At 55.0% G+C, this 27,265-nt stretch overlaps 1 protein-coding gene across 1 annotated transcript; it reads left to right on the top strand.

Annotated features, from left to right (window-relative positions):
* Positions 1 to 27,265, top strand: IRS2 (insulin receptor substrate 2). The gene is made up of 2 exons (XM_080797964.1): positions 1 to 4,104; positions 26,184 to 27,265. The coding sequence occupies exons 1-2, from the start codon at positions 123 to 125 to the stop codon at positions 26,186 to 26,188; spliced, it is 3,987 nt and encodes a 1,328-aa protein (XP_080654090.1). The 5' UTR covers positions 1 to 122; the 3' UTR covers positions 26,189 to 27,265.

Below are 27,265 nucleotides of genomic sequence, written 5' to 3' on the forward strand. Positions count from 1 at the left end.
CGCGGGCTCCGGCGGACGAACAGAGGGGGGGAGGGAGCCGCCCCCGCCCGCGCCCCCGCCCCCCTCCGCGCGCCCCCAGCTCCTCCGCGCCCGGCCGGGCGGCGCGGCCTGAAACGCCGGCGATGGCGAGCCCGCCGCCGCACGGGGCCCCCGGGCCGGCGGGCGGCGACGGCCCCAACCTCAACAACAACAACAACAACAACCACAGCGTGCGCAAGTGCGGCTACCTGCGCAAGCAGAAGCACGGCCACAAGCGCTTCTTCGTGCTGCGCGGACCCGGCGACGAGGCGGCGGCGGCGGCGGGCGGGGGGCCGGCGCCGCAGCCGCCGCGGCTCGAGTACTACGAGAGCGAGAAGAAGTGGCGGAGCAAGGCGGGCGCCCCGAAGCGGGTCATCGCGCTCGACTGCTGCCTGAACATCAACAAGCGCGCCGACGCCAAGCACAAGTACCTGATCGCGCTCTACACCAAGGACGAGTACTTCGCGGTGGCGGCCGAGAACGAGCAGGAGCAGGAGGGCTGGTACCGCGCGCTCACCGACCTGGTCAGCGAGGGCCGCGCCGGCGACGCGCCCCCGGCCGCCGCCACCGCCGCGTCCTGCAGCGCCTCCCTGCCCGGCGCCCTGGGCGGCTCGGCCGGCGCCGCCGCGGCCGATGACAGCTACGGGCTGGTGGCGCCCGCCACGGCCGCCTACCGCGAGGTGTGGCAGGTGAACCTGAAGCCCAAGGGCCTGGGCCAGAGCAGGAACCTGACGGGCGTGTACCGCCTGTGCCTGTCGGCGCGCACCATCGGCTTCGTGAAGCTCAACTGCGAGCAGCCGTCGGTGACGCTGCAGCTCATGAACATCCGGCGCTGCGGCCACTCGGACAGCTTCTTCTTCATCGAGGTGGGCCGCTCGGCCGTCACGGGCCCGGGCGAGCTGTGGATGCAGGCGGACGACTCGGTGGTGGCGCAGAACATCCACGAGACCATCCTGGAGGCCATGAAGGCCCTCAAGGAGCTCTTCGAGTTCCGGCCGCGCAGCAAGAGCCAGTCGTCGGGCTCGTCCTCCACGCACCCCATCAGCGTCCCCGGCGCGCGCCGCCACCACCACCTGGTCAACCTGCCCCCGAGCCAGACGGGCCTGGTGCGCCGCTCGCGCACGGACAGCCTGGCCGCCACCCCGCCGGCCGCCAAGTGCAGCTCGTGTCGGGTGCGCACGGCCAGCGAGGGCGACGGCGGCGCGGCGGCGGGCGCGGGGGCGGCGGGCGGCAGGCCCGTGTCGGTGGCCGGGAGTCCCCTGAGCCCCGGGCCGGTGCGCGCGCCCCTGAGCCGCTCGCACACCCTGAGCGGCGGCTGCGGGGCCCGCGCGAGCAAGGTGGCGCCGGCGCCGGCAGGGGGCGCCCTGCAGCACAGCCGGTCCATGTCCATGCCCGGGGCGCACTCGCCGCCGGCCGCCACCAGCCCCGGCAGCCTGTCGTCCAGCAGCGGGCACGGCTCCGGCTCCTACCCGCCGCCCCCCGGGCCGCCCCCGCCCCTGCAGCACCCCCTGCACCAGCCCGCCGGCCAGCGGCCCTCCAGCGGCAGCGCCTCGGCCTCGGGCTCCCCCAGCGACCCCGGCTTCATGTCGCTGGACGAGTACGGCTCCAGCCCCGGCGACCTCAGAGCCTTCTGCAGCCACAGGAGCGACACGCCCGAGTCCGTCGCCGAGACCCCCCCGGCCAGGGACGGCGGGGGCGAGCTGTACGGGTACATGACCATGGACCGGCCCCTGAGCCACTGCGGCCGCCCCTACCGCAGAGTGTCCGGGGACGGGGCCCAGGACCTGGACCGAGGGCTGAGGAAGAGGACTTACTCCCTGACCACGCCTGCCCGGCAGCGGCCGGTGCCGCAGCCCTCCTCCGCCTCGCTGGACGAGTACACCCTGATGCGGGCCACCTTCTCCGGCAGCTCCGGCCGCCTCTGCCCGACCTGTCCCGCGTCGTCTCCCCAAGTGGCCTACCACCCCTATCCCGAGGACTACGGCGACATCGAGATCGGGTCCCACAGGAGCTCCAGCAGTAACCTGGGTGCCGACGATGGCTACGTGCCCATGACCCCTGGTGTGGCCCTCCTGGGTGGGGGCAGTGGCAGCTGTAAGAGTGATGACTACATGCCTATGAGCCCCACTAGCGTGTCCGCCCCGAAGCAGATCCTGCAGCCTCGCGCCGCTGTCGCCGCAGCCCTGCCCCCCACGGGAACCGCGGTGCCCGCGCCCACCCCTACGGTCAGCAGGGCGTTTCCAGCGAGCGGGGGCAGCTACAAGACGAGCTCCCCAGCCGAGAGCTCCCCCGAGGACAGTGGGTACATGCGTATGTGGTGTGGCTCCAAGCTGTCCATGGAGAATGCCGACACCAAGCTGCTCCCCAACGGGGACTACCTCAATATGTCCCCCAGCGACGCGGGTACCTCGGGGACCCCTCCCGACTTCTTCTCGGCCGCCTTGCATGGCAGCGGGGAGATGCTCAGGGGAGTCCCTGGCTACTGCTATAGCTCCCTGCCCCGCTCCTACAAGGCTCCCTACACGTGCAACGGGGACAACGACCAGTACGTGCTCATGAGCTCCCCCGTGGGGCGCATCCTGGAAGAGGAGAGGCTCGAACCGCCGGCCAGCCCCGGGGCCGCGCTGTCCAGCAGCGCTTTCGCGGCGGGAGCCGGCCACAGTCAGCCTCCTCACCCAGTAGTGCCTTCACCCAGCAGGCCGAGTGGCAGCAGCGGCAGCCGCCCAGAGGGCTTCCTGAACCAGCGCGCCCGGTTAGTGCGGCCCACACGCCTGTCCCTGGAGGGGCTGCAGACCCTGCCCAGCATGCACGAGTACCCTCTGCCGCCCGAGCCCAAGAGCCCCGGCGAGTACATCAACATTGACTTTGGCGACGCCGGAGCTCGCCTGTCTCCACCCGCGCCTCCGCTGCTGGCTTCCGCGGCCTCTTCGTCCTCGCTGCTGTCCGCCAGCAGCCCGGCCTCGTCCCTGGGCTCCGGCACCCCGGGCACAAGCAGCGACAGCAGGCAGCGCTCCCCGCTCTCCGACTACATGAACCTCGACTTCAGCTCGCCCAAGTCGCCCAAGCCGGGCACCCAGAGCGGGGACCCCGTGGGCTCCCTGGATGCCCTGCTGTCCCCCGAGGCCTCGTCCCCCTACCCGCCCCTTCCCCCGCGCCCTGCCGCCCCTGCTTCCTCGCTGCAGCCGCAGCATCCCCCACCGCCCCCCCCAGGGGAGCTGTACCGCCTGCCCCAGGCGTCCACTTGCCAGGGCCCCAGCGCTGCCTCCTCTTCGTCCTCGGAGACTGGGGACAACGGTGACTACACCGAGATGGCCTTTGGCGTGGCTGCCACCCCGCCACAACCCATCGCGGCCCCCCCGAAGCCGGAAGGTGCCCGTGTTACCAGCCCGACGTCCGGCTTGAAGAGGCTGAGTCTCATGGATCAGGTGTCAGGAGTCGAGGCCTTCCTGCAGGCTAGCCAGCCCCCAGACCCTCACCGGGGAGCCAAGGTCATCCGCGCAGACCCACAGGGGGGCCGCCGGCGCCACAGTTCCGAGACCTTCTCCTCGACCACCACTGTGACCCCCGTGTCCCCGTCCTTCGCCCATAACCCTAAGCGCCACAACTCGGCCTCCGTGGAAAACGTCTCTCTCAGGAAAAGCAGCGAAGGGGGCGGCAGCGGCGTCCTGGGTGGGGGTGACGAGCACCCCATGTCCCCCCGCCAGTTGCAGCCGCCGCCCCCCCAGCAGGCGCGCCCATGGGTACCGAGTCAGCCGGGTGGCTTGGTGGGCTGCCCCGGGGGCAGTAGCTCTCCAATGTGCAGGGAGACCTCTGCCGGCTTCCAGAATGGCCTCAACTACATTGCCATCGACGTGAGGGACGAGCCTGGGCTGTCACCGACCCCACAGCAGCATCCGCATCCCCAGCCCGGAGACAAGAGCGCCTGGGGCCGGACCCGCAGCCTCGGGGGTCTCATCAGCGCTGTGGGGGGCAGCGGCAGCAGTGGGGTTTGCGGGGGACCGGGCCCTGGCGCCCTCCCCTCTGCCAACACCTATGCCAGCATTGACTTCTTGTCCCATCACCTGAAGGAGGCCACCGCTGTGAAAGGTGAGGCCCTTGGATCTTGCGGTTGGCGGGTGGAAGGGTGGGGAAGCCCGTGAGCGGGCTCCGGGTTCCCTGCCATTCTCTTCTCTGGTACCTTGACCTGAGCGCCAAAATCCTGGACCGCCTTCTTGTTTAGTTCTCCTTGGGGCCCCTCCCCTGGCTTCCTTCTTCTCCAAACACCAAGAGCGGTCCGGTGGTCTTTGAGTCGAAGGTGAAGCTCCCCACTCGGGAGACTCGGGTTTGTTTTTCCGGCCCAGCCCCCTCTTCCCATCGGTTCCCAGGGCGGTGTCTTCCCAGGTCAGCCGCCCCACAGTGCCAGCTGCGGGTTCTTGACCTTAAGTTTGACAGCTGCCTCACCTTTCGCTTTGTTTTCCTGGAACCACGTCCCACCTGATCTTTGTGGCGGCTCCGAGGTTATCACAACAGGTCTGCAAGTCATTTAGAAAATGAGTGTCCATTTTGGTGGCTGCAGCGAGGAACAGTGAACCATTTTCTCTCCTGAGGGTCTGAAATGGGGGCGGTGCCCGCGCACGGCAGGAAAGCGGCGCAGTCCAGGTCTACCTGGCCGTCACCTGGTCCGAGCTAAACCCAGGTGGCAGGGCTGCCGAGGTTCCGATGCCCGAGGTGTAGGGTGTGGCCCAGAGTGCGCCTTCCTAAGAAGGCTGCGTTGATGCTGCTGGTTGGGGGGCGTCCTCTGAGTGCCCTGTCCCCTGTGAGGCTCACCTGAGGAAGTTAACCTCCGGGGCCTGGCCCAGACACAAACGAGTGAAGCCTCCAGCCGGCAGACCACAGGCCCCGGCGCAGTACAGAGTTTGCCCAGGTGATGGGAACGTGCAGCCGGGGTCTGGTACCAGTGCTTTAGGGAGAACAAGTGGGAGACGACCTCGTGGGTCTTTTCCAGAACAACGGGGCGGGAGGGTGCCCCGTGTTGTTCACAGACTCATCAAATACCCACGAGGAGGGAGGGCTGGGCTTGCTGGGCTGGTGGTGTGTTCTGAGGATCTCAAACTTGGAATGGCTGAGGGGTGGGGGTGGGGTGGAGAACAAGGGGGAGCGAGTGTTCATTTCCTCATTTTCTTTGGTGGTGGTGGGTGGGCTGCTGGGCAGGTAGAGGCTCTGGGGGAGCTATAAGACAAATCCCAAAACGCAAAGTAGCGAATAGCGTTCTGTAGCCTGAGTTCTGTGCTAGCCTGAGGTCAGCAGGCTGCCGAGGGTCCAGGGGATGATCTCAGGGCTTGGGGATCCGTGTGTACCTTTTGTCCTTAAAACCAACAGAGTAGCTGAATGCCACCTTAGTGCAGCATGGGGTTTGGAGTTTGCCTGGGACGGTTAGTCCCTGGCGTTGGGAAGTACAGCGATAGGGTAAACAGCCAGTTGTCCTGTTAGGACAGAGGAAGCTGTTTTGCTTCATTTAAACCATAGAGTCAAAGAGGAGAGAGTCCTAGGGAGTTAGCAGGAGCATAGAGCTGTGGCATCTGATTAGATCCCGTGGAACTGGTCGGAATGTATCCCGTAACCGACGACTCTCCCCTGAAGGTCACTGCGCTTGGAGTTAAGTGAAGCCCTTGCAGGTACTTCTGAAAAATGGCTTGTGTGTGTCCCGGGGTTGAAGGAAGAGCCGCCTCCCAGGACACAGACCAGAGAAACGGGAACTGGGTCGGGGGAAAGATGCATCCTTGCAAAAAGTTCTTTTTGTCCGCCCAGATGGGTGTATAGGGTATATGCCCTAGTGAACGTGAAAGTACATTTTGCTGAAATCTGATTCTAATCAGAAAAGCAGCCTGAGAACATAACACCTTTTACGCCTTTTGGGGAAGGAGGCAGCAAAAACCTGGACAGGACCGCACAAGGCCCCGGGAGCGGGTTCTGGCAGCTGCAGGAGGAGGGAGCCGGGGTTTGTGTGGCCAGGCCTGCAAGGATTCAAGGCCTTTCTGGTGAAGGAGATACATTCGGGAGCGTGACTCGTGTATGATAGAATGTCCTTTGCAGACTAGAGAAAATTTTAAACCTCAAGGGAGGAGTTTAGTTGGAGACCTGATTTCGCTTTGTTTTGTTAGTTTTCCCACCAGTATAAAATTCCTTTCAACCTATAGGATTCAGGACTCTGAAACCGAAACAGCCGTTCACACGCTGCACACTGGCTGAACAGGGATGAGGCCGATTTGCTTGCCGTTTTTCTGGTCTCTGTGGGCGTTATGGTAAGCCCCCTGGTTAGGAGGAGAGCGACTCTCGAAGCACATAGAGAGCTGTGGTCCATTGTGGTGCCCAAACCAGTTTTTTAAAAGGACTGCGTGCTCAATAGATGTAGTGAACGGACGCGACACAGAGCACCGGAGAGCAGGAAGGACGGATGTCGACTTTACGGACGTGAACCTGAGTTGTGGTCTGTGGAGAGTGGAACCCAGAGGGAACGTCCACTTCTATGTAACTCACGTGCGCGTGTAGAAATCGGTTTGTGGTGCTGGTAAATAAAAAGTTCACAGGAGATAAGCGTCCTTTGAGAGAATGATTTATAGGGAGGAAGACTTGGAAAGCTTTTCTTTGAAGATGAAATGGGAGAAGAACTTCCTGGGTCATTGCGTGCGCTGGCCTGGTGCTCAGAAGAGGCTCCTGTGTGCACACTGAGCTCCTCGGGCGCCCCGTGAGGAGACGTCATTAATTATGCTGAAGCCAAGTAATTTGGGGTTGTTTGGGTAGGGTTTGGCATTTGCATAAGTGGTAACAAAGATACTGGTTTTCTGCAAGGCTTGATGGTTGTTTACAATAGAATTGGGGATGGTGGGATTTCTGTGCCTTAGCAAAGGAAACAAGTTAGTACACCTTAGCGGGTGTGTGTGTGTGTGTGCGCGCGCGCGCACTCTGGGTTAATATATGATAATATATATGATATGATAGATATATATATTATCCCAGAGCAAATAAAAATTGAACTCTCAGTTACGCATCTTGGGAGCAAGGGAAGGGTCTTACTGTGTGTTCTGCGTGTGTGTGTGTGTGTGTGTGTAGAAAAATCCAACCCATTTGTCTTTTGTCTGAGCATTGTTTCAGAACTGGAACTAGAGTACAGATCTGTTTTAAAGCAGCATTTGAAAACTAACTGTATACATTTTGTCCTATGATTGGAGGTTGCTGTATGTCGTAAAAGGTGCTATGTCAGTGTTCTGTTCCTCTGTCGTGGGATTTTATTCTAAAATTGGTTTTCATGTATGTATAAGGCAGGTTAGATAAGAGTTACCATTGAAAGCATCTGTATTTAAATTCTGTTTGCTAAAAGGACTATTCATGCATGTCCTATGGCCAGAGAGTCTGGGGACAAGAGGAATGTCTCCAAAGGAACAATATAATCACGATTTACGTTTGAAAGGATTGCCTATTGGAAATCTGAAAGCCAAGAACGTGCATATTTTTAGAACTACATGAGATCCCTTGACAAACCACATGCCCTTTGTTTTTCTGTTGTGCGTGGTCTCCTGCTTTGGTTGGCCAGCTCCTGTGGTAATAAGATAATAACGGACGCCGCTCCTGCCCTGTTCCCAGGAACAGAGGACTCAGGTGCTAATGAAAACACACAGGCTTTCGTGAATGAAAGTCACATGACTTGGTCTACTTCCTTTATTGAAAGAGAAACCTTTACAAAAATAGTACTTCGTAGAAGGAAGCGTAGTATGTGGAACATTAAACCAGGAATCAGGAAACCAGGTTTCTGGTTGCTGATCTTAATGAGTCATTGTGGGACAGAGGAAAACCATTTAAGCCCACTTTCTCACTTTCTCTGTCTGTAAAATGGGGTAATTATAACTCTCTCCCTTCCGTGTCCTTGGCCGCTGGGCGGTCCAGCAGATCATAAAAATCAAGAACAGTTAAAGTGCCCTTCTAAAGGGCCCTGCTCATAAACCCACTGATGCCCTTGATACTTACTGCCTTGAAACCGTGAGTATTTATAGGAAAGTCACTTTTGCCCCTGAGTGTTCTTAAAAAAACCCAAAAAACCTCAATCTGAAAATGGAGCTAATACCCTTTTAAGAAACGTGTGTCTTCTTGCTTCCTTGCTAGTTCCACTCCAGTCTCGAAGAACCGTGTTTCCCCCCCCCCTTTACTTAACTTGAGATGTTGTGCATAGATAATTATCCACTGCAGAGAAGCAGTGGTTGAATTACATAGGAAAATAACAGTTGAGGAAAACAGCGTCCTAATGCTGAAACTGCATTAAGACTGTCCTTTTGATTACCTTTTATGATTTGTTTATATGTAAAAGACACTGTCAAGATGAAAATTTGCAATTAGAATATACATCTTTTGTTGTTGTTGTTGTTGTTAACGGATAGTGTTGGCTCTCAGCGTGGGGTGTGTTGAAAGGACACCAGAACCCTTCAGCTTTGAGCTGCTGAATCCAGTGTTGGGCCTGGGTTGCTTCAATTAGGGTCGCCCCTCCTGCAGTTCGGGTTTGTGTGGTTGTCAGACACCGTAGGGGAACCTCCGAAGTTTGCTGGAGTCATTTGCTCTTCCGCAGGCCCCCTCCCCCACAAAAGGAATTCTCGTAGATAATTAATGTTTTATTTTCTCTGGAGCTCTGTGGATTAAATGAATCTCTCTTTTTTCTGGAGAGGAGAACTTGAAGCAGTTTAACGAACAGCATAGGTATAATGGGTTTTCTGTTAAAATTCCCACTAAGGCATTTTCTGTAGAAGCATAGTTCCAGGAGCTGGTTAACTTTTGGTATCAGATTTGGCACGTGGAGAGGGTTCTTTTTGTTTTGTTTTTTTGGGTAGCGCAGAATCGAGTGTTCCCGCTTCACCTTAGAAACTTAAGGGAAAATGTAACTTGACTCTTATCTGCGTTGCCAAGTAGAGTGGGGAAGAACTCAGTGGGAAGTAGAGCCCCGCCCAAAGCCCGTTCTTCACCGGAGTCCACTAATAACAGGAGAATTCGCTGCCGATTTTGTCTAGTACAGATGGGGGAGGGGGGAGGATGTGTATTTCTATACAAGACGGGGACCGCATCTTAATGTCGGCTTTTTAGTAAACAAATGAAAACAGAATGTTCTGACCTTCCCATAGGATCCGTTATAAGCATGTTATTGATCAGGTCGTGGGTTTTCTGAAAACATACTCTCTGAATTTCAGTGGGGGAGGCTCTGTGTTAATTTTACCTGCAGACTGAGTTCCGTGGGGAGCTGGGGGGCGTCCTCGTCAGGACGGGGGAAATGCTGAGGCTGGACGTTGCCAGTGATCGTCGGATTGTCTCTGGATTGCCGCAGAGACTCGCTTGAACTGGGCGCGGACGTGAGAGGCGCAGCGGCTTTGGGGAGAGGGAGCTGGAACGCGCTCCGTACGCTCCATCTTGCTCGGTGGAAGCTGACGGTCCGGGATCCCCCCCGGGAGTGGTGTTCTCGCTGCTTTGTTGAATTCCTTCATGGGAACGCTGACCTAGAACTGGGTTACCGTGTGAAGGCTGCGTGTTTACAAGCGATAAAATCGGCAAGTTAGTGGTTCTGATTTCTTGGCGATGGGACTGGAATGATACGAAGTTTGCATAAAGTTGCTTTGACGTGTCCAGAGACGTTGTAAAACTCCCGTCAGGTGAATGCGTCTTCCAGTTTGCCCTCTTTGCTTGCGTCACACATGATGTAGATGCCTACAGAAAAGCCTTACAAAATAGTCTTTGCCTGCTGTGCTTTTACTGTAATTTGGAATATTTGGTCAAACTTTGTGGTAGATCTACTTTAAAGGTTCATAGCACCTTGTAAATACTGGGTTTTATTTTAGTGTTGATTTTATTTATTTATTTATTCTTAAGGTTTTACTTATTTATTTTAGAGATGGGGGAGGAGCAGAGGCAGAGGGACAGGCAGACTCCGTGCTGACCACAGAGCCCCACTCGGGGCCTGATCGCACGACACCGAGATGGGGACCTGAGTCCAAATTGAGAGTCTGATGCTCAAATGACTGAGCCCAGGGGCCCCTTTAGTATTGATTTTTGAGTATCAGATTTTCCAGAAAGAAATACTTTGTGTGTGTGTGTGTGATGGGGTGAGGGCCTCCCTGTCTCATCTGGTTGTGCACCAAGAGGCTTGATGTGAATTTCTTTTTAAATTGAAACTCGAATATTGAATAATGACATATTCTCTAATCGTGTTAAAACTTTAAAACCGCAAGTACAATTGGAGTCTTACTGGTGCTTTAATCTAGCCCCAGTATTGGTATTTGTGTAAATCATTGTGTGAGTTATTACAGTCTAGGATTAAATTTCAGTTTTTATAATGTGTAAGAAGGGGGATTGTGAAAGATCTCATTATAATATGTGATTTTCATAATTACCTTAAAATCCATATGTTTATCTGAAGGATTTATGCTTTTCTGTAGTCCTAATGCGTAGTGTGTCGTGTTTATGAGCGTGAGACAGCGCTCTCCCCATGCAGATGTATCAGTAGCCGTTTCAGTCCAGCTTTTGCCTCCAGTGGTGGGGACAGTCGCGGAGCTTGACGGGCGGCTGGAGCTGGAGCTGGTGACACCGTAACCATTATCCTGATTAATATTGAAAGATTATTGTGCATCTCTATCCCCTTTAGGTCAAAGGAATTGTTTAAAATCCAGAGAGTGTGTTTTCCCACTTCACGGTGGAGAGACATTTTCCTACCTGTGGTATCAGCTAATACTCCAAAACCCAGTGCTGCAGGAGTCTGCCGCTGAGGGAGGCTCTGGGACGTGCCAGGTTCCCCGAGCCGAAGGGAGGACTGTTGGGAGGCCCAACGCACGGTCCAGCCTCGTCCTGGGGCTCTGTGTCCTCATGCGCATTTCGTTCTGTCCCATCGTCTCCTGGTCTCTGCCTCCAAAGGTCCCAGCCGGCAGTTAACGTGCGGACTTGACCGTGGACCCGCCTCCGGCAACTCTCTGGGGACTGTGTGGTGTTTTATCTCACTTGGGGATAGTTACTTCATTTCTCTCTTTTTTTTTCCCGTGTATGTATTCATTCCCAAGAAAATGTGGGCAGGTGAGCAGGAAGTAGGACACGGGAGGAAAGCACCCTAATTTTTTTAAACCAGTGATACGCCCAGCAGTGTGAAGAGCTTGGAATCTGATGGGTCTTTGATGGCTGTTATGGTGTCGCTGGCGGCGTCGTCTCGGGTTGTTGGTTGGTGACGGGTTCTGGGGGTTTCCAGGCTGGCTTCCCGGCGTTCTGAGGGTCTGCGGCGAGGACAGCTGCTGTCCCCCCAGCTGTTTTTACTTCAGCAAAGCTGGCTGTGCCTCCTTACACTCGGGAAGACACCTCCCTGCCCTCCCAGCCCCACATGCGTTCAGACTCCTTCCACGAAGCGGGGGGGGGGGGGGGGACCCAAAGGGCATTGAAAGGAGAGTTTGAAAGGAGAAGAGCTGGGAAGTGTTGGTATGATGTAACTCACTTAAGGTTGTGAACAGGGAGGCTGAGGGAGGTCAGATGTCTTCTCCAAGGTCACCATTTAATTAGTCGGTAGAAATGTTTGTAAATAGTATCAAGAAAGAATCGAGTGTGCGCTGTCTCTGTGGGTCCTTTGTGTGCTGATGAGTAACTTTGTCCCGGGGCTGTCATTTGCTGCAGAAGAGCTCAGAGCTCGTAGAAGTGCTATCTGCCCGTCTTACTTGGGGACACTGTGCTCCACGCATGGACTAAAAGGTTTGCTGGTCGCCAGAAGTAGGGGACGCACCGAAGCAAGGCCGTGGGCTGTCAGTCCGGGGACGCGCCCGCTCACGGCCGTGTGGGCAGTGTTTACTGTGAGGCAGAAGAGCGAAGGTTTGGCCGATATTCAAGATCATGTACTTACTTGTTAAAAAAAAAAAAAGGGAAAGAAACAGGAGAAGAAGAAGGGAATTCCCGGCGTCGTTCAAACGGAAAAGCCTCTTGCACCTGGGGAGACAGACGTCCTTGATCTCTGTGATGGGTTCAACCTGCACGGTTGTCCTGGTCACGGCTTGAGGTGTCTTTACCATGTATTCATTCTATAAGTGAAATATCACAATCTCCTCATTATGAATAAGTCCATTAACAGTTTCCTCAGAAATGAGTCATTAACCTCTTTCATGATGAGTGTATTTGAAAACTAACCAATTTAGAATTTGCCTAAGGACCGATGCGTTCACTCGTCCGTTCTGCTAGGTCGTGATCTTCTGGGCACTGGGTTCTTCCATGAGTGCCTGTCTTGTTTGCAAGATTTTTTTTTTTTATCATGTAACTGAAGTTTTACACCAAGAAAGGTGGTTTTTCTACCTTCCTAATGATGGAACTATAACTCCACTTTCCGAGGTATAAGGGAAGACGCCCGCCAACCTGAGCTCAGAAGCTGTCCGTAGTTTTAGGAACTGTAGTGGGCATCCGCGGGCTCGTGCCGCTGCGGGTGACTCGGTTTTGTTTGCACGGCTGCTGGTCCCTCGCATCCTTGGAGAGACGACTTCCTTCCGAGCAGATGGCAGCCTTGGGCCCACGCGCCTGCCTGGTAGACAGGGAGACCCGGTAATCTACCCAGCTGCGCGGGACCCTGGGCCACCTGCCGCGGGGGGGCTCAGCGAAACAGGGGACACTGCCCTGCCCTCCCCATCAGTGCAGCTTTTTGGGGAGCAGGGAGAGCAGAGTTCAGAGTGCCCTGTCTTCTTTGGTTCTGGGTCTGGGGAGCACTTACCAGGATAAATAGAAAAGCCGACCCATAAAGTTTGTGGTGTGCCCCTCTGTAGGGAGTCTTCAAAGATAAGCCCAGCAGTCTTTCCCCGGGTGAGGTTTGGATCCCTTCCATAGAGCACCCCTGAACTGGCATGGCTGCCCGCCAAGTGTGTGGGGTGGGGGTGCGGGAGATGCCAGCTGAAGTAGGGACTGCAGTGTCTCCCCCCCACCCTGTGAAGCCCTGGAATTCCCAGGCCTGTTGGAGAAGCCACGCCCACGCCCCCTGGGGCCGGGGCGGGGTGGGGGGGGGAGTTGTCCCCACTGAGGAGTCTGACCAGCACCTCCTCTCCTGTCCCCAAGCAGGGTCTTGGGCACCTGGTGGGTGGATGAGTTGGGGGAATTGTGAGGTGGGGAAGTAGTTTTGGAAATCGGCCAGGATGTTCTTACTAAGTTTGAAAACTAAGCAAATCATGCTTTAGAAACTCTGAGCAACAAGCAGGGTTAAACCAGGCAGGGATTAGTGTGTGTGGAGCAGCTTGATTTTGTTGGAAGGTGAGACGCGGAGGCAGGAGGATGTCGGGACACTGTGGTCACTGTGGAGCTCCTGGACTCCTCGGGCGGGCGAGGTTGCTAGAAAGCGGTCAGTTTCTTACACAGCAGCCTGGATGCGTGTTTCAGAAGATAAATCACTCCGGTGACTGGCAGTGGGTGCTTCTGTTTTATTCTTATATGATAGTAGTGTTTTCAGGAATTGTTTTCTGGCATAAACGTGACCGAAAATAGCACTTTGTGTACACAGACGAAATGGAAAACAAAACCATTAGCTACTCCTACCCTCTTCTGGTTGTATATATCAGGTAAGTTTGAAGACATGTCTTCAAAGAGTTTCATTCGTTCCCTGAGTAGACTTCTAAATATACAGTCAACTGAAAACATTTAGGTAGGATTTAGCAAAATATATTAGTTGCAAAACCGCAAAAGCTGCATTTTTTCCTTTTTTAGGATATTGTAAACCCCGAGGGTACGGTTGCATTATAGTTGGCATCAGAAAACTAACTTCAGCTGGTTAAAAAAAAAAAACTTAAATAATGTATGGTGTGAAAATATTAGATATGAAAGCCTGACAAACTTGTAAACATTAATTAATGAATTCAAAAACATTCTTTAGCTTTTCCTTACTTTGACAGGTTTTCAAATGAGCGCTTTCTTTTCAAGTTAGAAGTTTGTGTGGCTTCCAAATATAATGACATTTTGGTATTTGGGGTCATATCAGAAAAGAGGCAGAAGAACTGACTCACCTTAATTCCATTTTACTTCTTATCATTATTTGCAGTTTAGCTTATCAGTAGGGCTGGTTTATTAGTAGCCTCCGTTCCAAATGAAATAACCCCAGCCGTAAAGTACCCAAGTTTCCCTGGCGTGGAGCATTTAATTAAGTTCCTAGAGTAACTCTGGGTGAAGCATTCAGCTGCACAGTCTGGAGTCTGTCCTGTTCCGCTGGAATGTTCAGAATTCTTCGGGTCTTAAGCCATTTCCTAGAGTTGAAGACGGTTCAGCCGTCCCTCGGTTGAGGTTCAGTGTGTCCCAATGTCCGAGTCCTCGCAGGGGTGATGTGATGCCAGCCTCTGGCCCCTCGGAGCTCCCCACACAGACTGTTCCCTGGGCACCGCCCGCAGCGCTCCGAGAGGTGGGTGTCCACCCTTCGCAGGGGCTGGCCTCTCCGAAGGTTCTGGTGGGGGAGCATCTCCAGCGCGGGGCCCCTCCCCCCACACCCTGGGGTGACCTCCCAGGATTCTGGATCGGTTTCCGGCTCAGAAGCAATAGGTTTGATTTTGCTGGGGTCCGAGCTGCTGGGTGTAGCTCACTCCAGCCTGTGCCCTGGAACTGTCTCGGGATCCGTCTTTGTGCCCCGTCTTCACTGTCAGAGGGAGTTTTCCAGAAACTTCCCACACTAGGTTAATGGCTTCCCTTTCCGGAGTCTTCTGGTTCGTCTCGGCTCACCATGCGCTGCTGCTTCACAGAGTACGCGCGGTCTTCAGCTGGGCTGCTGGGAGTTCTTTCTGTGAGCTCGTCCTTTATTCTGTAACCCCCAAGCGCTCACGCCGGGCATGTGGAAAGCTCACATTTAAAATGTTTGCGGAGGCTGCTTGCGTGCCGCGGTGCCCTTCCGTGAAAAGTGAACCTGGAGATTTTAGCCACCGTCCTAATAATTTCCAAATAGGACTGTGTTTGCTTAAGACCCAGCTATAACGCACCTTTGATGGTATGCAGGTGGATCTGAAGCCCTTGTTGAATGCCTAGATCCTGTCCTTTTATAGACCTTGTGACCTAGCTGGGAAGGCCCCTACCTCTCCTGTGCGGAGGAGAGTCCCCATGGCCACCAGCATCCCCCTCTGCTCACGGAGCCTCCCGCTCTGGGACCTGTCGCTGCTGGAGCCCCATCCTCTGCCACGGTGGCCACTGTGGTTGGAGGCAGGCAGTCCATCGGCTTGGCGGCTCTGTGTTACCGGCCCATCAGGCTGATGTGGGAGGTGGTTCCAGGCAACTTTCCTGTGCTTTTACCTTTTAATTAAAGGGGGGTTGGGGACTTCACGTAGCAGCTGCTTGATAGAAGGAAGGGCAGTGGGTGGGAGGGACAGGGGCAGAAAGGTCAGATCTGACTTCAACTTGCAGATTCATTCAAATCGTTGAATATTTTTTCATTACAAAGATGCCAGTTGTTACTTGTTAAACAATTAAAATGTTTCATGCGTTCGAAAAATATTAAAGTGTGGGTTAAAAAGAAATAGGTTTTGGGGCACCTGGGTGGCTCAGTGGGTTAAAGCCTCTGCCTTCGGCTCAGGTCATGATCCCAGGGTCCTGGGATCGAGCCCCGCATTGGGCTCTCTGCTCCACAGGGAGCCTGCTTCCCCCTCTCTCTCTCTGCCTGCCTCTCTGCCTACTTGTGATCTCTGTCTGTCAAATAAATAAATAAAATCTTTAAAAAAAAAAAAAGAAATTGGTTTGGTTTCCATGCTAAAAAGAAAAGTGAAAGGTATTCAGTCTTCAGGTCTGTATTTGAGACCTAGGAAATAAATTTAATTTTGAAATGGGTTCAGACGGTGGAGCATTGCAGGTAGTAATAGCTGCTCCAGAAAATAAAGTGGGGAAGGGACAGGGGGAAAAGGGGGCAACTTGAAGGTGACGAGGAAGCAGGTCTTATAGCTATTTGGGGGGAGAATCCATATATGCAAAGGGAACAAAGAGCCATGCAAAGGTCCTGGGGCAGAAGATTGCTGCCGCATTCCTGAGTGAGAAACGAGAAGTGGATCCGTGTGACTGATGAGGAGGGAGAAAGAAGGGCAGAGCTTATCAGGCGATGGAAGAGGTGACAAGCGACAGTGACCTGTAGGGCCCGGTCAGCTGTTATAAAGCTGTCAGCTCATATCTCACAGTATAGAAGGAGAGTAGAGTGTTCGGAGTAACACACAGAGCATTTAAAAACCTTCCTACCGGAGTCATCTGATCCTTCCATCTTGTGGTTTCTGCCTGGTGAAGGAGACGGCAGCTCTGGACTTTGCTCCTCCAAACTAGCAGAGAAGGTGGCAGAAGCCCTTAAAGCGGGCTGAGGCACTGAGATGCGACCGGGTGCGGATAACCGATTTAAGCCGCCAAGCCCCTGCCTACGCGAGGAGTCACAGACTTGGTTACACAAACGTCTGCAAAGCACTTTATAATTTATAAAACGTTTCTGAACGTGGCCGAGTGCTCAGGACCTCCTTGGGGGGAGGTTCTTGTTATTCTTCGTTTTAGAGGAAAAACCTGTGGCTGGAGAGACCCCCTGGGCCTGGAAGGTGGCGTGGCCCTGGTTGGTTTGCTGCTGCCCGGTTCTGGGTCTTCCAGCTGACGCGGTGGCTTCTTTGGGGTCGGGGGAAAGGCCGTCACCCCGACAAGACAGACCGTGGCTGAGTCGGGAGCTGGGTCAGGGCCTCGTGGGGCCGCTGACGACTGACCCCGAGCTGGGGGCCCAGCAGCTTGTCCCAGGGAGTGCCCGGCTCCGTCCTGCAGCCGGCGGAGGACCGAGTCTTCCCCGTACCCTTGGCGAGGACCCCCGACAGGACAGCGCTGGTGCTGAGTGAGCGGGGAAATGCGGCCGCCCACTGGGAAGACCCGCCCGCCCCAGCCTCTGTGGGAGGCGAATGCACATTTTGCACGTGGATTTCTGTGCAGTTACTTGTAGCTTCTGTGGTTCTCAGACTTGACGTAGCGTGGAGGTCCGTCCTCAGGATTTAGGCTTGTTTCACTTAATTTCGGTGAACTGTGTACAGAACACAGTAGCAGACATAGACCGTGTTTGGTTCCTCCGTCTCGGTGGGGTGGACGGCCTTCTCCTCATGGCTTGCGTCCCTGGGAGCAGGTCCTCTTCCACTCAGGGATGCTCTTGCCTCGTCCGGGCCAGAAATGGGAAATTTCAGTTTTCATGCTCAAGTGCGTGTGCTCGAAAGTACGTCTGTGCTCGTGGGTCTCCTTGATTTCTCCGGGGCCTAAACTCTAGAGAACTTGCTGTGGACCCCACGGCGGCGAGTGGCGGGAGTGGGAGGCAGCGTGTCCCTGAGTGGCCGTCCGGCCCGCGCGCAGGGCCTTCGCAGAGATGCGTGGCTGAGGCGCCGTGGACTCCACAGTGGATGGCCGGCAGAGTCCCACACCCCAGCCCCTGGGGGTCTCGCTGTCGCCGGGCAGTGTTCAGAGTGAGGCCATTTTCTTCCCATTCCTCTTGGGTTAGGCCACTTCGAAGCCCAATCGTGGTCAGTTCAGTGCAACAGGTAGAAATTACAGAATGGCTTGTTGCTCTCTAAGGAAAATTGTGAAAATAACCATTATTTTTCTCTTAACTCCTGTGGACTGTGTGTCACCGAATCCTTGCACTGGTACCTGTGAGTTGGAGGAGGGATTTCCGTGGGTGGACTGTCGCGGCGGGTGGGTTGCACTCTGGTGTGTGATGGAACCGCTGTGTAGAAGCTTCTGTCTGCTCTGTCGCATTTTTGTTGTTTTGGTCCCTAAACAGGTGGCCAGGAAGGCGTGTGTCTTTTAAATCCATTCTTAAAAGTCCTAGAGAATTCTGTCCCGCTTGGAGGGACTGGGGATGTGACCAGGCCGGTCCGCGAGAACCATCCAGCCTTCTCGCAGTGGAAGGAGCGATGTCTTCATACCCAATTTCCTGTGTCCCCCTCCCCAAGCCTTGAGCCCTTTGGGAAGCTGTGTCTTTCTCTGGTTGGCCAGTTTTGCTCCTTCACTGGGCTTTCCTCTCGCCAGAGGAGAGGGAAGGGTGAGAGACCGTGGGCTCCTGTCCCCAGTGTGCCGCCTTGTGGGCGGAGCCGGGGCCTCCATCCCCGGGGGAATCTCTCCAGGAGCACCGGAGCACCGAAGCAGGTGCTCTCCTGGCTCTGGGTGTGTCCGCCGTGGCCCTGGCTTCCAGCAGGCGCCCGGGGCCAAGGTGTTCAACCTGCCTGCTCTCTTGAATCTCCCAAGACGCCGTGAGAAATCCCAGGCTGGGCCCCTGACCAGAGCCCGTCCTGTGGGAAGTCCCTCCCAGCAAACCAGCATGGAAAAGGCCCACCAGGTCGGGCCACTGAGTTCTGTGCAGGCGGAGAGCCCTTCCTCTGCGCAGACAACTGCCCTGAGCGGGGTCCGGCTCTGGCACTCTGGCACTCTTGACGGAGAGCGCGTGCGGCACCCCACCCTGCCCCAGGTGCTGTGTGGCTGGGAGGGGGGGTGTGGAGGTGGGCCCCCCCCCCCGTGGGCTGGGGTGGGGCCAGGGCGGGGCAGGAGCCACCGTTGTCCTGTCCCCTCCGCCTGGGAGGGCCTGGCCGTGGGCAGCTGCTGTCTCACGCGATGTTCCTTTTTGGTAAATGAACTTGACGAAGACGGCTTGCAGCTTAGCCTTGGCGTGTGTCGTTACTGAAACTTGAATAAATGGTGCTTCCTTTGGGTGTGGGTCTTTCTCGTGTGCCGCGGAGCCTGACTGCTCACCCACCGTTCGCTGCGCTTTTGTGCGTAAACCAGGGATGCAGAGGCCCGTGCGGGAGCCCAGCTAGCCGCGCGCTTGTGGGGTTCACCGTGCACTCAGAGAGACGTGGGTGCCTGCCCTGCTGCGCGCGCCCGCAGGGGACCTGCCCTCGCGGGGATGCCCCCGACCCCGGCCCCGTCCGTGCGTTCTGTCCCGCGCATCCCGCAGTGAGCCGCCGGCGTCCGTGCAGCGCTGGGAGCGGGCAGCTGTGACTGGCCCGGAGCCACCCCGAGAAGCAGTTCGGCTTCTGTTCCGCTTCTGTGCGGTTACCCCGAAGCTCTCTCACGTCTCTCCGGGGGCCGCTTGCCCTTGTTTCTCCGCGTTCATCGGTTTGTTCGCTGCCCGCGGGTCCAGTTCGTGCTGTCATCCGCGGGTGGGATTTTGAATGCAGGGAAGTGCTGGGATGGCCAAGAGGTCGCGGCGGGGCGCCGAGCCCCGGGAGCGCCGTGGGAGGACTCGGGCTTTCTCGGTGGCCCAGGGCTGCGGGTCTTGCTAAGAAGTCCTTGTAGTTCGCAGAGACAGGTGGTGACAAGCGGATGTCGTTTACAGTAGCTTGAAGAAAGCTAAGGGACCCAGCCGCAAGGCGCAAGTCAGGCCAGTGGCAGGGGGTCCTCTGCACGCAGAAACTCAGGTGTGTCCTGTACCGTGCTGACTCCTTTATGTGTAACCGGCCCACGTAAAGTCTCATTTGGTAGCTTCTCCGTGGCCCAGGGAGGAACTCCGCGTAGGACAATAAGGTCCCCGTTTTCAGAAGAAGGAACGGATTGGTCAGTGCCGGATCCTGGGCCCCAGGACCCTGACTCCGGTGGGACCCGTGGCCACCCACTCCCACGTCGTACTGAGCCATTGGAAGGGCATTCGGTTCTAAGGGGTGGGGATGGCTTGACCGGAGTCACTCCTGAGCTCCCAGGATGCTTTGGAGATGAGTGGTGGTGGGAATGAGCCAGCGCGCAGCAGGGCGGGACCCTCAGCCTTGACTTTGCTGAAGGGTCCTGCCCCTGAGGGCTGGCCGCCCCTTCCCACCAGAGCCTTTAAATGAGCTCAGTTCTGAGCCCCCGGGAGGCAGCAATGACACCCCGTATCATGAGCATGGTAGGGACAGGGAGGGAGTCAGCGGGGAAGCCGGGGGCGCTCGGGCTGTCAGGCGCGTTTGTGTGCCTTGGTGCCCCGTGGACGCTCCTGGCTGGAAGGGAGGTGGCTGGGCAGGGGTGAGGCGGGCCGGGGGTGGGGGGGGTGGCTGGGCAGGGGTGAGGCGGGCCGGGGTGGGGGGTGGCTGGGCAGGGGTGAGGCGGGCTGGGGTGGGGGGGTGGCTGGGCAGGGGTGAGGCGGGCCGGGGTGGGGGGTGGCTGGGCAGGGGTGAGGTGGGCCGGGGTGGGGGGTGGCTGGGCAGGGGTGAGGCAGGCCGGGGTGGGGGCAGTGGATTCCAGAATCTTCCTGTTGCCATTAAATGTTTCTTTCTTTTTTCCTGTAATGAAAGACAAGTGTTTTACTGCTTATTCTCTATTTTTAATACATTTCCAAATTATAGTATTATTATTAAATGTGAAGGCCAAAGTATATTTTAGAATCTTGAGGCCGTCCCTTTTTAACGACTCTCCTGTGTCTGTTTCCTATTCAGTGATATTATAGAGGGGATCTGAGTTGTATTTGGCATAATTTCAGACTTCCAAAAAATGCTTATTTCAATTTCAGTAATAAAAATAAAAAAGGGATGAAATCATAAAGCTAAAATAACCCCTATAGCAGTTCTTAAGTATTTAAATATTTGAAGGAAAGAAAGGTGCATTTGAAATGAGATACAAAAACAGGATATTTGGGGTGAATATACTTGGAATAAATTGTTACTGTACATGCATTAATTTCGAAGGAAACACATAATATTTAGGTTTGAGAACTTCAGATATCAACAATGTAACAAACACTTTTGTAGTTTACATAAAGTACATATTCTTTATATCAGCGTAAATGCGTAAGCATAATAATGTGTTAAATCTGAGGAAAGAATTACACCGTTCATTGGATCTGTGCACTTTCAATGCACGTGGTGTCACTTGGCTCAAGCATTCTTACTGTTTCATAGGGTGGAAGCACAACGCTTATATTCCCGTTCTTAGATGGCCCCAGGAAGAGAAAAGACTTGGACGAACATACTGTTGAGCTCACCTCTGGTGGAGGGGGTTGTGTTTCGTGATAATCATACGCACTCCGTGCTTCTGTGTTGTGTGTGGAGAACCAAGCGAAGGAGCCATGGGAAAGGGAAGTTAATCCCCAAAGCGTGCTGGCTTCATAAATGAGTGTGTGACTTGCTTCGTCCTTTTCAGCAGGGCCTGTAACAAGATAGCATGGATTTTAGTCCATGGTGTTGCGTTTCTAAAGGACGGAAGCTTGCAGATGATCTCCAGAGGGAGAATCAATTAGTCTCCAGGTGTAATGCACAGATGGAAATATATGGTGTTATTTTGACTGCTTCAGCCTCCTTTGTCCTCAAAGTTTTCCTCCTGTCCAGGGGCAGGCAGTGTCTCCAGGACCACTCCCCTCTGCTGTTGAGTGCGGAAGCAACCATCTGCAAATGAATGAGCATTTGCTTTGTTTCAATAAAACTTTATTTACAGAAACAGGCAACAGGTCAGACTTGGCATACTTTGTGGACCTCTGCCTTAGAATGCCTCTGTCTCTCTCTTGCTCTCTCGCTCTCTCTGTCTTGTGAACTGAAGAGGTTTTTCTTTTCTGTTGGGCCTCAGACAGTCCTAAATATTCGTTCTCCTTTAGAAGAATATTTTTTTCCCTTTTTCTTTTTTTTTTTTTTTAGCTTTTCTGCCTGTGAGAGATGGCATAAACCGCACGGGTCTTTATTTCAAGGTAATTCACTGAAGCTTTAGGAAGGGGCACCAAGCATTGTGTGGGGTGCTGGGGACAGGCAGGGTTTGAGGGCTCCACTCACAGGGGAGACAGGTGTGTGCGGCCGCAGCCCGTGGCCCTGGCAGTGTTTTGTGTCACTGGGGAGAGTTCTGGAACGAGCCCTTGGGGCTGTGTAAAGAGTGTAAACTCCAGGGACCCCGTCCCAGTTACAGACCCTCTCTCCACCTCCCCGGCCCCACTCCTCTCCTTATTTGTAAAATGGACAGTGATGGCCCCAGCGGAGCAGGGAGGGGAGCCCAGGGGACAGTTACAGTCCGTCCTTCACTGCTGACTAGTCTCTGACGCTCCACCATCTGGTTGGTACCTAGGAAGGTCTGACATTTCATGGTTGAAGAGCAGCGTCCCCCAGGAATTCAGGGGGACCTGCCCCTCGGGCGAGTGTCCTGTTTCTTCTGCGCTGTTGAACAGCACTGCCTCGCGCGCAGAGGGGTGCTCGCGCCACGGAACGGCTTGTAGGAAGTGCACGTCGGACTTTGTACCAACAAGCACAGGAAGGAAGCACACGCGTGCGGTGGGAGCTGCTGGGATCCCCGGCCCGGGACCGCTGGGGGCTCCAGTGTGCGGTGATTAACACAAGGTCTCACCCGAAGGATTAAATGGGAGCGAAGGGAGGAGGAGCAGCCCCTTTTCTGACCCTCAGCCACCTCCCAGGGCTGGACCGTCTCGTCCCCATCTGTGCTGTGTCATTTCCATCAAGTTTCAACTTGGGGCTGGGACATTTCTTCAGCAGCAAGCCGTCAGGATGAAATGATCTTACTTGTTAGTGGCAACGGTGATCTCATAGGACAGACAGTTTGAAGTCTCTCACGAGTAGGGTTGGTGAAGTAATTTACTGCCCCCGTTTGTCCTGGGGGAACGTCTTCCCTAGTTTCCTTTTAACTTGTGTGTTTTTCTTTTTTCTCCTATTTAAATGAAAAGTTCAAGTAACCGTTTTTCTTAGAATCTCTGGCTTGTTTGTTATCACATTTCACCTTACTTTTTTTTTTTTTTTTTTCCAGCTGGTATAGTCAAGAGAGCTTTGCCTTTAGCCAAGTGCGGAGATACTGTATTATCAGGGTTATTTTTCTAGGAATTTCTTGTGTAACTGAAAAGTTTATGTTCTCCTGTAAGTCTGTGTTTAACATCAAAGGTTTAAATGGGCCAAAGGACGTGTCTGGGTTCATTGCAGGTTTCTTTCCTCCTAATCATAGTTGCCGCTGGAAATAGAGGTTTTCATTTTGAGAATATGTTGTTTCTTTGTCATGTAAGTCGTCCTCTGCGGTTCTCCTAAGCGCCTGCAAGGGTTAAATTCGGTCGGGTTGGGTCCAGGTCAGGTCCCTGCCGCTGCCCGGGGAGCTCCCCGCACTGACGAGTCAGGTGTGGGGCTCTTTCTGCATGGGGCCCCACAGAGGGGGCCAGCATGGGGCCCCACGCACATCCCCACCCAGCCTGCCCCAGGGCCCCACGTGGAACGCCGGTGGGAACGAGGCTCTCTGCAGAGGGAACCAGGGCCTCCCGGGCTGACTCGCCACCACTCAGGACTGCGCTGAGTTCTGGCACTGAGATACGGACCGTGAAGCCACCCGAAACCACAGACTCCTGAGGAATCAAAACGAAAACGTCAGGGGCCAGAATGGGTATCGAAATTGCTGCTTGAATTAATTTGCCAGTGCAGATGTCCCCGATTTATCTCTAGAACATTCTAGACCCAAAGCGCGCACCGTATTGGGAATCGTGGAGCCCCGTGCACCGACGGCACACGTGTCTGTGTTTCGACGTTGGCGCTGTGCGCGGCAAAGACATCTTCCCGCTTGTTTTCATGACAAGGTCTTCAGTGACCTGTTTTCTGTTTCTGCTGCTGCTGCTTGTAGAGCAGAGCAGACGGGAGGCAGGGTCTTTAATGACGGTGCCCTTGCTCGTTTGCGTTCTGATTGCTCTTTTAAATGGAAAAGTCCTGGGATTATCCCTCCTCCCGGGAATGAGGATGCCAGGCACGTGGAAACATGTCCTTCCTGCGGCCATCATTTGTCCCAAGATGGGGAGTAGCAGGCCAGGGGGACACATCCAGTGGAACAATTTAGATCTTGTTAATGCAAGGTAAATCAACTAATTTTAGGGCCGTGCTTCTGCGAGTGGGTTTCTTTCCAAAGCAGTGTCTAAGCTGCAGACCATTACTGTGTGTGATGATACGACAAATTCAATGAATGCCAGTAAGTTTCAATTACTTGGAGACGCATACCCCCAGGACAGCCTCTAGATATCCTGGTGATCACATTCACGAGCAACGTGTGATTCTTTGATGTTTCCTTTTTGTTTTGCTGCTACATCTAATGGGCTCAAGGAGTGTCTTCTGTCCTGATGAATATTCCGTGTGGAATGATCATAAAATTAATAATTTGTACTTTGCTCCTACTAGAATTAACGTAGATAATAAAGCCCATGAAAAAGTTTGCTGGTATCACCCTTAGAAAGCATACATGTTTAAAGGTGAGGATGTCAGGTTGGTCGTGTTAGAAGACTTTTTTCCTAGTCTGGATGAAGCAAATTAATTTTCAGGAGGAGGGATCATTGAACTTCCTCTAAAAGTCAGTAAACAAAGGAAGAGGCAAATGTGCTCGGTTCCCAGGCTCCAGGGAGGGGGGAGTGGGCAGAGCAGGGTGCGGTGAGGGGGGTCTGGGAAGCCGCTGCCTCTCGACCCTCTGAGCCCCGGTTCCGTTGGCCCCAGCGGGCGAGTGTGTGTGGGAGCCTGCTTCCACTCCCTGCCCGGGGGCTCCTCCTCCCCCACCAGCACCCCGCAGCCTCAGGGAGGCCCTTGTCCTACAGAGTCACCGCATGCACAAATGCAGGAATGAAAGGGGCCCCCTGTCCTCCACTCCTCCCTGCTCTACAAAGCACAGAGGGGAAGGTTTTGACACTGGCTGTACTTCGGAGGGATAGAGTCCCGTGTGCCCCGGAGGAGCGCTCCGGGAGGTCCCGTGCTGGGAGCTGGCTCTCGGGATGGAGCGTCCCCCCCGCCTGCGCTGTGCCTGGCCACCAGGCCCCCGAGAGTCCGCTGGTGCGAGGGGGGAGCACGTCCTCGGGAGCGGCTGATGCGGGTTTCTGGGACGGTGCTTCCGCTTGGCAGATGGAGGGATGCACTTGCCTAGTGGTTCCCGAGGCGGTGGGTGTGGGCTTAGCACGAGACAAGTCTACCACGTTTGGCTGATCATTAAAGTCAGCCGCGACCCCAGACCTTCGTGCTGGCGGATCCAGTGCCCTGAACACCCGCTTGGGCCCTCTGGGGACTCACCTCCCACTCAGAGCCTCAGGACAAACGCGAGCTCGTGTTTGGGGAGAGGTGGGAGTCCGAGGTGGAATTCGGCAGCGCCCGCGGTTGGAGGGGTCCCAGCGTTCAGGTTAGGCCGTCACACGGGCTCTCGCGGGGACGACGAAGTGGGGGGGGGTGATGCAAACAGACCACTCGGCAATTTGATTACAAAGCCAGGAAGCTTTGGGCGCCTGGGGGGCTCAGTGGGTGAAGTGTCTGCCTTTGGCTCAGGGCATGATCTCAGGGTCCTGGGATCAAGTCCTGGTCGGGCTCCTTGCTCAGCGGGGAGCCTGCTTCTTCCTCTGCGCCCCCCAACCCTGCTCGTTCTTGTTATTGTGCCTTCTCTCCCCCCGCAAATCAATAAAACCAAAAAAAAAAAAAAAAAAAGGAAAAAAAAAGCCAAGAAGTTTAAAAAGAAAGGCAGTTTGCTATGAAATGGCAAAGTCTCCAACTTGGTCTGTCCGTTAAAGAACACAGGAAGTTAAAAACATGCCGGAAACGATGGAAATTAGGAACAGGTTGAAGAAGTTTGATCCTTGGGCCTGGAAGGCAGGAAGCTGTTAGGCAGGTTGGGGTCCGACGGCCGTGTCATCAGTGGGCTCGTGGGAGTCAGTGACCTAACCTGGCCCGGGGCGGCGAGGCCCGTGAGGAGGGTGTGGGACGACAAGCGTGTCCCTGCAGTAATGTGTGTGGTCCTGGCCGTTTTCGGAAAGGGATACATGATCCAGGGGGATGGTTTTCCGAGGCAGGTGCAGACTCACTGCCTGTCCCATGTTCCCACCAACCCCCGATGGCTCGATTTCCAGGACGTGCTCCCGGGCCCTGGTGTCCGTCCCCTCGTGAGCTTTCCCCTGCAGCCCCTGCCTAGAGCCGGGCCCTGGGCGGCAGGCTGGCCACTGGCTCCACGGCTTCTGTCCCCGAGGGCAAGGGCGGCGTCCTATCTCTGTGTCTCGTCCAAGCCTGGCCTCACAAGAGAGCATGCACGACCCTCACAAGTCACTAGCCCTGGGCCGCGCTTCCAGGGGCGCGGGGTGTGTGTGTGGGGGGGAGGGGGTGACCACCCTAGAAAACACAATGAGGAGGTGGTCCTTCCCGGAGTGCATCACGCTTGCAAGTGACACGCGTCGTGAGGGGACTTTTTGTCACTCAGGATGGCTCTGTTCCTGCGACAGTCACCACTGACTTCTTTCCTTTCTCTTCCAGAGTGAGGATCTGTCTGGCTCGACCACTATGACGTCACACGTCCGAGAATGACATCAAAGGAAGATGCTCAGCGTGGGGTTTTTTGTTCTGTTTTTAAATCTGAAGCTGCTTACAATTTTCTTTTGGATCTGAGCAATGACTAGGTTTGGGAACATCTGCGAGCGTGTTAGACTCTGAACCAACAAGATGAGGACGCCTGCCCCGCTCCTGGCTCCCGCGGTGGGGGAGGGCGCATTCATCACTCTGCTCTTTGTGCTGTGTTTTGTTTGTTTGTTGACAAAACTCACCGAAGAAGTTACTCTCAAGAAAATTGGATGTTCCCATTGGCCTTCTAAATCATGGCCAGTGTCTTAATTTCTTCTTACTTTCATTTTGGCAAAGCAAATTGATCCCTTGGCATGCTGGGAGGTTCTACCGATGCCCACGGAGGTGGTGAACTCTGGCATTTGCTGGCATGCACTCAGACCTACCACAGTCCTACCTCAGTTCCAGGTGAAGCCGGATTTGTGCGGTGGGGGGCTGGCGGGACCTCTGCGCGCCGCTGCTGAGCGTGGCTCGAGGACGGCCCTTCAGCCTTATTAACTGGTCCCAGGACGCATCTGCTCCGTGGGCTCCAATCCAGGTCCCTGCGTGTTTACTCAGACAGAGCCCAGTGCGGGACTGACGTTTCTCGACGGAAAGGCAGTTTGGGGTTGGACTTCGAAGATGGATTCATAAATGACGATAATGATGCGTAACGGAAGCAACCTACTTTTGAAAAAATCATCAACTATATTGGGGAGTGGGGGGTGGGGGTTGGGGCAGGGGTAACTATCTGTTTTTACCTTTAACAGACTTGTTGACTCTTCTCTCTATAGATGTTTCTGTAGGTACTTCAGACGGCAAAAGCCTTCGGTCCTGTCCCCGGCTCAGCCGTCTCTGCTGTCCTTCACCTTGAGCTCGCATTTCTTTAACCAAAAATTCACGCAGGCGCGCTAGCGGTCCCAGGGTGGTCACGGCTTCGGCAGATTTAGAAGAAAAAAGTGTGTTATCTTTACTCGATGCTGTTGTGTCAGCCAATGAGGCTGTCTTGAGCAACAATT

The sequence above is a fragment of the Martes martes genome (genome assembly GCF_963455335.1).
Source record: "Martes martes genome assembly, chromosome: 3".
NCBI classification, from domain to species: domain Eukaryota; kingdom Metazoa; phylum Chordata; class Mammalia; order Carnivora; family Mustelidae; genus Martes; species Martes martes.

Bases quoted from the DNA above. Each gene is read 5' to 3' on its own strand.
- IRS2 (XM_080797964.1), top strand. From the start codon at position 123: ATGGCGAGCCCGCCGCCGCACGGGGCCCCCGGGCCGGCGGGCGGCGAC.